Source organism: Orcinus orca, chromosome 15 (assembly GCF_937001465.1).
Source record: "Orcinus orca chromosome 15, mOrcOrc1.1, whole genome shotgun sequence".
NCBI lineage: Eukaryota > Metazoa > Chordata > Mammalia > Artiodactyla > Delphinidae > Orcinus > Orcinus orca.
Window position 1 is genome coordinate 28347821 of NC_064573.1, and position 12686 is coordinate 28360506.

At 43.9% G+C, this 12686-nt stretch overlaps 1 protein-coding gene across 4 annotated transcripts in view; it reads right to left on the reverse strand.

Annotated features, from left to right (window-relative positions):
- SETBP1 (SET binding protein 1) overlaps positions 1-12686 on the reverse strand; it is a 378322-nt gene that overhangs the window by 105957 nt on the left and 259679 nt on the right. For all 4 annotated transcript variants that reach the window (XM_049697762.1, XM_033421334.2, XM_033421335.2 and 1 more), the window contains exon 4: positions 5911-9370. In XM_049697762.1, coding sequence (XP_049553719.1) covers positions 5911-9370 — 3460 coding nt within the window. The remainder of the gene's footprint in view (positions 1-5910; positions 9371-12686) is intronic.

Here is a 12686-nt window from a genome sequence, read left to right on the forward strand (position 1 = left end):
ACTTTTCTGTTTTTTTTTTCTTTTATTCTCTCTCTCTCTCTCTTCCTTTCCCTTTCCCCCTGCCTTATGTTACTCTTCCCAGCCTGAGCTCTTCTACCAATTAGATATGTATCATTGGATGAGTCACTTGAACTTCCTAAGCTCCAGTATGCTCAAACACCTAAGCAAAATGATGTGTTTATATTACATTATTAAGATTCTTTTACTGCTGAGCGTGAATATAAATGCAAGTTTGCTCTATCTGCTCCTATACAATTGGTCATATTAGTGCTCTAACTTATTTGTTTCTAAGGTGATGAACTGTGGTTTTAGCCTGCACAAAGAACAAGCTAATTTGTTGGTGGATCCTATGAGGTTCCATCTTTTGGAAAGGTGAGATCAAATGGCTAAGTGAAGTCACTTGAGCCAAAGATAAATGGGGTGTCACACAGATTAAGACACGGACCAGAGGCATCTGTTTTGAAACTTCACTGAATAGCTAATTAATTGGCCAACTTGGCCATAACTTCAGCATTTTCTCTTTAACTGCACAATCTAGGGAGGGGTGTGTGTGTGTGTATTCAAATTCCATTGTATAAATTTGAGAATCCTAGACTATCATGTCTGGTCAGAACATTTATTGTCCTCGTATCACTTGGGAAAACTGAGAGTCAAAAATATAAAGAGGTCTTTCAGCTGGTTAGCATAGGAGACAAGACTGGGGCAGGTACTCATAATCCTGCTAAACCACACAGCAACCATTCGCTAATTAATCTTTCACTTCCTCCTACAGGATGACCCAGAATTCAACTTGGATTAAGGTTAAACAGACCACACTTCATCAACTTTCCATTTTTTACTCTTCCTTCTTTCCTGGTTTTAACTTTCTCCTCCCATGAGTCCTCTTCTTCCTTCTATTCCAGTTTTAGAAAACCTTCCTCACACATGTTTCTTTTGTATGGTTTTCATGACATTTTGTCCATGTGGTTAATTCCCTCATCTGGATGACTGCTTTGAGGAGACTTTTGTATTATTCTTGGCTTGGGCATCCATTTCCTGCCTGTGAGTGACAACAGAGACTGCCTCCCAAAATGCCCACAGTGCCGATAAGAGGAGCTGGCATAGGGTAAGATAGAGCCACAAGGAGAGGTGGAGTCAGCCAGTCTCAAAGGAATCCAGCTACATACATGGCAGGACTCTGATATCTGAGAGGTGAGCTAAGGATGAATTCTCAGCATCCATTCATCATGAGGAAAGTACCTGACACTGGGGACTCAGGATGGCAACCTTGACTAAGAATGGCATTGGAATAAGAGGTAACAGGTATAAACTTACACTTCTCACTGTTTCCCCAACATCTGATGGGAGCCTGGACAGCAGTGGTCAAAATGCCTGGAGTTCCTGGCATAATTTTAGGTCAAAGTATGCAAAGATTGTTTCCAAGAGGTTGGAACAGGAAGAACATCATTCACACTAGAGACCTCTTCCACCGCCTCATGAGAACTTGGCTCTGAGAGCATACAGCATCATTCTATGTATTGTCACCCTTGGACAGGTTTGCTCTCTCGGAATCTGCTGCATGTCAGGGTGCGTGAGATGGTGGTGCCTGGTGGGAGAGCAGCACAAATGAGGGCCAATAAGGCTTCTCCCAACTCTGAGAGTCTGTGGATTACACCTTCCCTCTATTTATCCATTATTTGGCCCCAAGCAAGCATTTTTATAAATGAAGATTTACCAGATGGTGTGCATTTAGAAAATAGGTCAAAAGAGTCACTGCCTTTTGAAACCAAAGAAGCAGTAGGACAGAAGGAGTAAAATACAGGAAAAAGGCAAGGAGTCTGTGTAATTTCTTAGATCTAGGTATGTTGAAAGGGGGCTAACAAGACAATGCATCCATCTGCTGGGGCAGGGGGATGGAGGATGAATGACTTTCCAAGCAGGAAAGAGGAAATGGAGTGTGCAACTGCTGCTATTGCTAAATGGGGTCTCTAATTCCTCTTCTCCATAATGGTAATGACTTCCATTTATATGGTGCCTTTCATCAGTTCTGATCTGAGGGAGCACTCAAAGGCCTCTTTTCACTCCACCCCTAAATCTGGTCCTCAACAGGGTAAAGAATGATATCTGTATTTATGCCATATCTATTTTGGAGAAGACTAGCTCATGTGAAATTGGACATTAAGATGCTATGGAAATGAACCCAGAATGGAGAAGGAAGAGGTCGAGGAAGAGAAGGTGTGGAAGGGAAGATGCTTATTTCTAATCATGACCTTCAGTACCATCCAGCTGAACAGACACCGCGACTCAGATACTCTGAAAGATCTTAATGCCTCCAGTAACCTCAGCCTCATCCTATCTGTCTCCCAGCTTTTAATGGGTCTTGGCACTCTTTGGAGTGTATAATATTAAGGTGAATGCATTGGGTTCCAAGTGCTACTAAGGACATTTTTTTCCTGATGCTTTAGGGATTCAGGAATAGAGGGGATATTCAGGATATAGGCAAGGAGAGGCCAAGGTTTGGAAGGAAAGGGAATGATAAGGAATCTGGTCTGTTCCAATAAGATATTCAACAAGATGTGTAGGCATAACTCATATAGACACAGAAGCCACTAACAATTAAGATTCATGAAAATGTTCAGAAAAAAAGAGAAAACCTCACACAACACAAAAATAAGCACCAAGCAGTGGCATAAATAACTCAGGGAATTGGATTTCAGTAAGGACAGAAGTGGAAACCCTGTCAATGTATATATCAATATTTCCAGGCTGATATTTAGAAAAGCTTAGGCCATAAGAAATCCTCCTTCATTGGTTGGGAACTGAATAAAGGAATGTCTTTTTGACTTAATTACTCTCTTCTGCACTTATCACATAATCACTGTGCAGATGCCCTAGGGGAAAGCATGTAATCAGAGGATAGATGGGATTCTGAGAGGCAGGGTGGTGGTGGGATATAGGGACACTGGGCTGGGGACCAGGACCTGTGTTCTAGACTTGGCCTTAACTAGTTGGGTGACATGCAGCTGAGTTGCAATGCAGTGGGCAAAGCCCTGGGCTTAGAATAAAAAGTGACATCTTTCTGAACTTGGACAGGTCACTTGATCTCTGAGCCTCAGTGTGCTAATCCATAAAATGGGAATAAAAATATTTCTCTTCTAAGATTGCAGGAAGGATGTTATAAGAAATACATGTGAAATGGCTTTAAGAATTGAAACATGCCATACAAAAGAGGTCTGGCCCAACTCTCTGAGTTACAGATTGGCAGATAGTACCCCAGAGAGATAGGATACCATGCCTAAGGTCATAACAGAGTTGGGTGCAGTACTCAATTCCTAGGCTGAATCCAGCTTTCTGTGGATGGCTGCAAAACAAGTAAGCTGGGGAAGGGGAGGGAGAATTTTAAATGAAGTAATGAACACCTTGTGGATGCAAACACAAGGAATTTTATATGGCTAGAGTGTGGCCGCCCTCAGAGACACAGTGACCGGATGAACCCCTAGCTGGCAAAATTCAACCAGAACCCAAATGTAATACGGTCCAGGCATGCAGAAGTCCCAGTAAGACTGCTGAGAACCCTAATGGCAACAATGGCTGGTTTTAGCTTCTGAGACCTTGTTTCTCAGGTCTGTTAATTTACGATTCTTGCTTGTAGGTTCTCAGCAATAACACACCACCATTGTTTTCTAGCTAAACAATGCCAAGAAAATAGAAATAAAAATGCCTTCTGTCATGGATAGTTCTGGTTCTATGGATAAATTCCACCACACTGAAAGAGAAAGCAACAGTACTTCTCATGTTAAAGTTTAATCTTTTAGCAACTCCTGTCCATGTGGGCTTAATTTAGGCTTTGCACAAAAAACAAACACCTTCAACAAAGTCTGATGATCAGAAATGGGGAAACCCAGAAAAGCACATCCGCTTAGGCAGACATGAAGTGTGGGCCATTTATCACCTTAGCAAGTGCAGGAAACATGACTGCTAATTGGTCTCTTCATTAACCAAGGAGATCATCTACCACGACAGCAACTCAGAGCTGGGGGTGATTTGGAGCAACATTTAAGTAGCTTCTAACTCATAATCATATCTTTCTTTCTTTCTTTCTCTCTCTCTCTCTCTCTTTCCTTTCTTTCTTTCTCTCTCTCTCTTTCCTTTCTTTCTTTCTCTCTCTCTTTCCTTTCTTTCTTTCTTTCTTTCTTTCTTTCCTTCCTTCCTTCTCTTTCTTTCTTTCTTTCTCCCTTCCTTCCTTCCTTTCTTAATAGATCTTTATTGGAGTACAATTGCTTCACAATACTGTGTTAGTTTCTGTTGTACACCAAAGTGAATCAGCCATATGCATACACGTGTCCCCATATCCCCTCCCTCTTGACCCTCCCTCCCACCCTCCCTATCCCAACCCTCTAGAAAGGAAACCATAAACAAGACAAAAAGACAACCCTCAGAATGGGAGAAAATATTTGCAAATGAAACAACAGACAAAAGATTAATCTCCAAAATATACAAACAGCTCATGGAACTCAATATCAAAAAAACAAACAATCCAGTTAAAAAATTGGCGGAGGACCTAAATAGACATTTCACCAAGGAAGACATACAGATGGCCAAGAGGCACATGAAAAGATGCTCAACATCACTAATTATTAGAGAAATGCAGATCAAAACTACAATGAGGTATCACCTCAAGCCAGTCAGAATGGCCATTATCAAAACATATTTCTTTTCGAAATCTGCTGGCCTAGAAAATGTCTCTAAATCCTCATGAACAGACCTCTTCACCTTCACTAATTATGGACTACGCATGAAGGGAGAAGACAAACAAGGGATACACATCATAAACAGAGGTGAAATAGTGTACCCAAAGCTTATCAGGGGTAATCAGTCCTTTAAACCAGGCTTTGGCCAGAGGGTTTGTACTGTTTGGGGGCAGGGAGAGCATGAGGAATCCTTTTAGCTTCTGCAGCTCCTAAGAAAGGAGTTTCTACCTTTTTCCTAGTAAATAACTACTCTGTTCTATAGGAGTCTTTTATCATCTGTGTGATGTGTGGACATGGACAAAGGGATATTTATGCAGAAGTGTGAGGCTTCCATGGCAAGGAAGGTTTATGTGGGTGGGCAGGTTAGCAAGGAAATTCTCCCAGCAACTGACAAGGAATGAGCTCTTCCTAGTAGCCACCAGCACTTCAGTTTAGAGATTAGTGGGCAAATCCCATCCCCAGTGGATATGCAAAGAGACACAGCAGTAGGTTCCAGCAGAGGCAGGAGGCTCACAGTGCCTTTCAGTCTGGTTCCGCCCACCCTCACCTTTATGCAGGGAAGTGACAGGTCAGGGCTGCACTTTAGGGGTCTACCAAGAGCTGCTTATCAGATGCCAAAAAGAGGACAACATGGCTTTGGTCTGTGGCTTCCTTATCAGGTAGACTTCAAGATTCACTGGTCATCAGCTTCCAATGGCTCTACTGTAGATGTTTCAACCTAGGATGTGTGACTTCTAGAGCTAGCATGTCAGGTAAACTAGATACTCATTCCCATCCAACTTTGACTTTCTTGGGATCTTGTTGGTATTCCTAGAGAGTTTTAGAGGTTTTATCCAACTAGCAAATGTACCATCAGATCAGATGAAGACTTAGGCATAGCATCTTTAATTAAAAGCATAAAGGTAGTGGGTATGGTTGTAGTCTTGGCAGCTACTGGGGCTGCCTCTGGGCCCACAGTTCTCAGGCAATGGCTCCAAGAGAGGAAAGACAGAAAATAACTGATTAAACAATGCATAAAATGTGCAGCAGACTCAAATTTGCAAGGAGATCTGTTTTCATTTGGTTTCTACCTCTCTGCAAACTAGTGAACCCAATGTGCCAAAGATGGCGGACTGCTGCAGGGCAGTGCCCAGCCACCAAGTAACAAGACAGTCCAAGTTTGAAGAAAACTCGGCCTTACCTGGAGATAAGGAGGAGTCATAGGAACTTCTCTCCTTGCGGTTCATCTTGAAGGCTTGGATGTCCTTTTCCCTGTACGTCCCAAAGCCTTCATAGCTCCTCCTTTTACTCCCACTCACATCACTGTCCCACTTGTCGTTCGGAGGGTTCATCTCACTGAACACATCCAGGCTCTCTGGTCTTGCACTGCTGCCGTCCCCGCCATTGCCAGAGTACCGTTTTGTGCACGAGTCCACAGGCTCGCTGCTCAAGTCACCTTTGTCCTTGGCCTGCGTCCAATGCTGGGCATCAGAAAGTGACAGCGTAGACAGGGTGTCCACTTCAAAGTTGTTCTTGGACGCTTTGTGGCCAGCTTCACTGTGCTGGTACTTCTGCTTCTCCTTATGCTTGTTTTTCTCACTCACAAGGGAGAGCTCTTTGTCTGCACTGCTCAGCCGTTCGCTCAGGATGTGGCTGGAGAAGCCTGTGGCTTTGCCTGCAAAGAGACCACTCAGGTTGTCGTGGGTCCCCAGGAGCCGGTCTTCCTTGTGCTTATGCTTATGTTTGTGTTTCCTCTTGTGGAGCCGACCACTGGACAGACCGGCACTGCCCACCTTGGGAGGATTTAGGGATGGCTGCCTGTCACCGAGGCCCATGCCCACAGGCCCCTGCAGGTGCACTCCATGCTTTGCTTTATGCTTAGCCGTACCAGACATCTTCACATGGGAGCTTGTGTGAAACTGAGGTGGTGGCACTGTTGGCCTCATGAATGGGGACGCTGCTCCGAGCGTGTGCGACAGGTACAGAGGAGCTGGGTACTGACTGTAATAACCAAGGTTCATCATAGGCATTGATGTGTAAGGCATTCCATAGGGTGCATAGTAACTTCCACTGGGAATAGGGTAGCTGAACCCTTGTAAAAAAGGCACCTTTGTCATGGTGTCATTGGTTTTTGCAGGCCTACCACGCTTCTTCTTTGACTTTAAGTCTGAAGTCCTACGAAGATAGAGCAACGGGTCATACTGGATATATGGCACCGGGTAATAGTGATCAAAATTAATCCGAAAAATGCTGGGATATGGATTCTCATGGTAAAAAGTATAACTCCGGTGAGAGATCCTGAACACTTGGAACTTGGTGATGAGCTCTTCCAGGTCTGCCAGAAACTGGAGATCATCACGGTTTTGCAGGCTTTTCCGTTTCCTCTTGTGCTTTGGCTTCTTGAGGCTTTCGTGGGCCAGAAAGTTGTCCACGATGAGATGCTTCTGCCGGTGGCCATGCCGGTTCTTTGTGCTGGTGTCAGATGGGATGGCCTCCGGGTTGTCCAGGGAGCAGAAATCAAAAGAGTACCTCCGTCGGGATTCGGAACTCTTCTCTGCTTGGTCAGACGTGCTGTTGTTGTCTGTCCCAATGCCACTGTCACTCGGGATCGTCTCCTCACTGTGGGACTCGCTCACAGGGGACAGTGTTATCTCCTTGAGTGACCCGATCTCGCAAAGGTGTGAAGGGGAGTTGGCCATCAGCCTGGGTGGAGACAGCTTCCAGGTCCCACTATGGATTCCCTTTTGGGTTTTGGTTGGAAGAGCACTGATGGGCTGGAGATTTGGCATAGTTTTCAACTCTGAAAAGTTGGTTTCAGTGCTGGCGGGGCTCAGGTTGCCATTGGACCCACCTAACTGTGTCGAAAGTGGGTGCATAGCTGCTGGTGAAGACGCCACAAGTGACTGAAAGTTGGAAGGCACGACGGGAACATCCGGCTGGCTAGAAACTGGCCTCGGGTGCTTGATGGCTGTTTTGGGTTCTTCGGATGGGGGTGGCAGCTCTGCCCTTGGCTTCCTGCCCCTCTTCTTGCCAATGTAGATGGTGCCCCTCTTACTGACATTTATCTGCTTGCCCAATTTGCTCTCGATTGCTGCTGCCCCAGGGCTGGTCTCTGGGGGAGCTTTGGCCTTCAGCGCAATGCTGCTGGAGCAGGACAAGATCTGGTTCAAGATATTTTTCCTTTTGAGTGTTTTCATCTTATTGATAGTTTTGATGGTCTTCTTATCTAACACCCCAAGCTTTCCAACTTTTTTGTGAAATTTCATCTCACTCATGGGTTTGTCCTCTCCTGGCACTAATTGGGCCAACTTAGCTAAACTACGTCGTCTCTTTCTTTTCTTGGTTCCAGGAAATTCCCGGCTGATGGGACTGACTGGACTGGTGGAGGTCCCCTCATGAATCGTCTCAACCGTGAGCAAAGGCTGCTTCTTTGGTCGTCCCCGCTTCTTTTTTACCGGCGTGATCACAGTAAGACTGTCTGTGTTGGTGTACAGAGGGCTGGACGGGGTTATGGGGTAAGCAGATGGCGGTTCCACCATCAGTTTATCGGAGGTGGCCATGACTGCCTCCCGAAGGAGACTGGTGGGTTTTGGTTTGCTGCACGTCCACCTCCGTTTTGCAGCGAATTTGGGGTGCTGGATTTCTGGCAGCTTTCTTGGAGAGTGATCTGTGCATGTTGGAGGTGTCACGACCATGGGTGGCTTCCGCTGCTTAGAAACACCTCCAGGGACAACCTTCTCAGCATTTCCACCAGTTTCAAGGCCAGCTGAGGGGGACTCGTTCTCTATCATTTTACCCAACTTAGGGACACGGGGATCTTTCTTATTACCCTCGGGGTTGGAAAGTATCCTATTAACTACTTCGCTGCTCATAGTGATTCCAGAAGCCAGGGCTTTCTCTGGCATGATCTTTTCCACCACTGCTTTGATGGACTGTCTCTTTTTCCTCTTATGGCTGCTTGGATCTAGGCAGGGTGCCTTGATAGGGATAGTAATCCGGACATGGCTTGAGTCATTTTCAGGATTACTGACGGAACTCACATTCTGCCTGACTGGTGATGCCTCTTGGGCATTATCTGCAGAGTAGCCTTCCCGTTTCCCTTCTGTATTGTCAAATGCTTTCTGAGCATTCTTGACCCAGTCTAGGTCTGAGTTTGGTATGGTTTGACTTATCACATCTTTTTTACTGGACTTTTTCTTGCTGCCTATAGTAGTAGGTGGTTCTGGGGGCTCCTTTGCACCTCCTCCATCTTGATCTACCAAGGGCTGGAGCCCACTGCACTCAGCAGAGCTGCTGGGTGGAGCTGGTGAGCTGTGGTTGCTTGGAGATGAAACCACACCTCCCAAGAGCAGATCTTTGCTACTGTTGGACAACTGACTCCATGTGCTCCCTGCACTGCCTTTCTTACCCTGGGCCTTTGCAAAGGAAGCCAGGGGCTCAAGAGCTGGGATCTTGCTGGTGCTTGCAGTTTCTCTGCCAGACTCTGTACTGATGAAGCAATTCTGAGTGGCAGGTCCATTGTCAGAGTTGGTGGACCAGTCCACGTGGTTCTGGCTGCTGCTTTTTTGCTGGTGCTTTGGTTTTAAGGTGTCACCGGTGAAGTCCTGTGGGAGGCTTGGGTCATAATGGAGAGCTGAGTGTTTCTGTGGCCGCTCGTAAGCCTAAGGGTGGGTGGAGTGGAGAAGGAGAGAGAGAGAAACAAAGATCAGCACGGTGAAACTATTTAAAATTTAATGTCAAAAGGCTTAATTATTCAAAAGTTGGAAACAGACACCTTTAATTCCAGAATGCTTTGTGAAGGTTTTTTTCAATTTCTTTAGTAAAAATACATTGTGTTGATTTTGAACATTAATAAGGATGCTATAATCGCTGTCTTTCTCTCCCTAGATAACAGGAACTTTAACCTATCTTGGTTTAATGCAATCTCAGAATAAGAACTGTTTAGAGTCAGGAGGGGCCCTAAAGGTCCCTCAGTCCAATGCTTCTATTTTCCAAATGAAGACGCTAAAACTTTAGCCATGAAGAGTCCTGCCCAAGGTGGCAGAGTTCAGGAGAGCATCTGAACTTCCAGACTCCCTGCACGCGTTTCCCTAACTCTAGCTGCAGCTTATTTTTGCCCCAGCTTCTTCTCAAACACACATCTTTCCCTTGCTTCTGCCTACTGCAGTTCATTTCTGTTTGGAGTTTATCCTGGAGTTCAGCATCTCTGCACTCAAACAAGCAACTCATTAGGAACCACTGCAACAAGGAGAAAAAGCACAAGTTGAGGAATTAAGGGGGGGGGGGGGGAGTTTGACGACTGCGTGGGGAAAAGTGGGCCAGTCAAGGGCATAGAGAAGAAACGAAAAGAAGCAAAGAAACATGGAAGAGCCCTCAAATCTCTGCCGACTCTAGGAGTGGTGCGTGTTTGGGAGTGAGCCTGCTAAGACATCCTTAAGCCCACATTAGGCCCTGACTACTCTCTTGAGAAAACGCGTGGATATTCTCAAAAGGAACCTTGGAAAAAGAAAAAAAAGAAAAAAAAAAAAAAAAAGGAAACAAGTCTCCTGGACAAATGTGCCAGGAAAAAAAAATAATTATCATTCAAGATCACTCCATTGGACTTTGTCAGCTGTGTTTTTCCCTACATTGGCTCTACATGAACGTCTTCAGACTTTGCACCTTCCTTAGACTAACTCTTCGGCCAGCAAAGGCAGAACGTGTGCTAGAGACACAACATATCAAACGTCTATAAACTCACAAAGGGAATGGATAGTGAACACACTGTTTTGAGATATTAAGCTATTTTTAATATAGATATGTTCACATTGTTCCAGATAGAGTTTAAGTCAGGCTACCAGTACAAAGAAAGCAGTCTTTAAAGCTTATTATAAGTCCTGTTTTATACACAGAGGATGTATTTCCCTAAGATTTGTTAAAGGGAAAATATTAGTAAATTAAGAAAGCTTTGATAATATCCCAACTAAGAAGTATATGATAATGGCTTAGTGAATTTAGGAAGTTTTAACCTATAATATGTATCTGTCTGTTTACCTGTCTATGTATGTATGTACTGTATGTGTCTATCTAGCTGGCTAGCTAGCTAGCTATATATCTATCACCTATCTCTTCTCTGTCTTTTGCCATTGATGCTATAGGATTTACGCTTTATTAGAAAACATTTCTTATTGTCCCTGGTAAGAGTCAAAATGCAGATGGCAGAAAGAATTATGGGTAAAATTCAATACAGTAAAGCAACCTGGGTTTCATTCACACCAGTTCCTGGAATCCCTAGCGTTATTTTCTGCCTCCCTGATTTTGTGAAATCCTGTTTATACTTCCAATATTGAAGCATATTTTTTAAGAATCATGAGAGAGCTTCCCCTGGCCTGTTAAGTGCCCAGGAGAAAATTAAGAAAAAAAGTATTTAATTTTTTCTTCACCTTGCAGTTTATAGTAGAGACACTGCCATCATCATCTAGAGAACTAATCCTGACACTTGACTTTGGCCGCTAGGTATTACTGCCGTGGACATAGGCTCTATCTCATTTTTCGCAAAAATAGAGAAATCTTATTCATGGCATAAAATAGTAAATCCTACTTATCTTTTATGAGTCAGGGCTTTGTTAATTTGTCATTTATGCTTTGGATTTTAGCTGGCACTATGTGTATACTCACAGGATGACAGGCTAGAAGAGGGCTTGGAAACAAAATTTCCCACTTCTTTGGGTGACAAAATAATTGGTTGCTCACACTAGAACATTCTAGAGAGTTAGTGGTAGTACTTAATAAAAACTGTAGGACAAAAGGTTTAAGTTATTTTGGACCTGGGCAAAACAGCACTCACCTCTCACCTCTACCCTTGTCATCAACCCCTCTCCACTTTTCCAGATCTGTATACTGAAGTCCACAGAGGGGCTTCGTGGTAAAGCTGGAATCTTCACCTCTAATTCCCATCAGTTTTTCCCTATTGCTCCATCTTACTCTTGGCAACTAGCAGAGTCCTTCATTAACTTTTCTTTATGTTCTAATCTCAGCTCAATCCTAGTGAGGCCCCCTACCTTATAGAAATACTCCTATTGTAAGTTTTCATGAAACCATGTATCTCATCTTTGTTGTACTTATCATAGTTTTAAATTTACATTTGATTTTTGTACTAATTGAATTAATGCCTGTCTCCCTTTCTAGCCTGTATACACCATCACAGAGATACCAAGTACAGTGCCTGGCAAATAGTAGGCACTCAATAAACAGTTACTGAATAAATGAAGGAACATCTGCTTTACTATGGGTATTCCATTTTGTCATTAGTGAGATTAATGACCTGCATATTGCAACATATTGTCTGCAGACACTGTTACCTCCTTCAGCCTAATTTCTTATGCCATTCCTTCTGCATGCACCATTGTCTCTCATGAATATATCTATCACAATCCTTGTAATGCGATGTGCCATTTATTTGTATACTTTTCTGTCTCTCTCTCCTAGACTGTAAGTACTTTGAGGTCAGACACACTCATTTATCCTTTTATCTCCAGTATCTATTACAAAGCAAACCACCCAGAAAGTTCTCAATAAATGTTTGTTGAACGAACAAACAAAATAATATTTAAGATGCCTATTACCATGACAAAATATATGGCTGCACACAAAAGACAATAAGCCACCAATCACTCATTTCATAATGGCTCATGATGAAACTGGAGGGCTCAGATGCATTACATGTTGAACAAAAGATTGTTCCCAAATACTTAAGGACTAAAGGCACTTGCAAGGTAACTCCCCTTCAGAGCAATTTTTACTGTTAGTTCTTTCTCATCTCCCATTAATTGTTTCATTTTCCAATTAACCCTGCTTCTGGGGAAGCCCATGTGACTGTCAGGAGGGTGGATTTCACTCTGGCAATTGAAAGGTGGGGCCTGCTCACTTACACTCAGGGCAGACCAGCTGAAAGTAAGCAGTTAAGCATGCCTGGTTCCCAGTGCCTCCATCTGGACA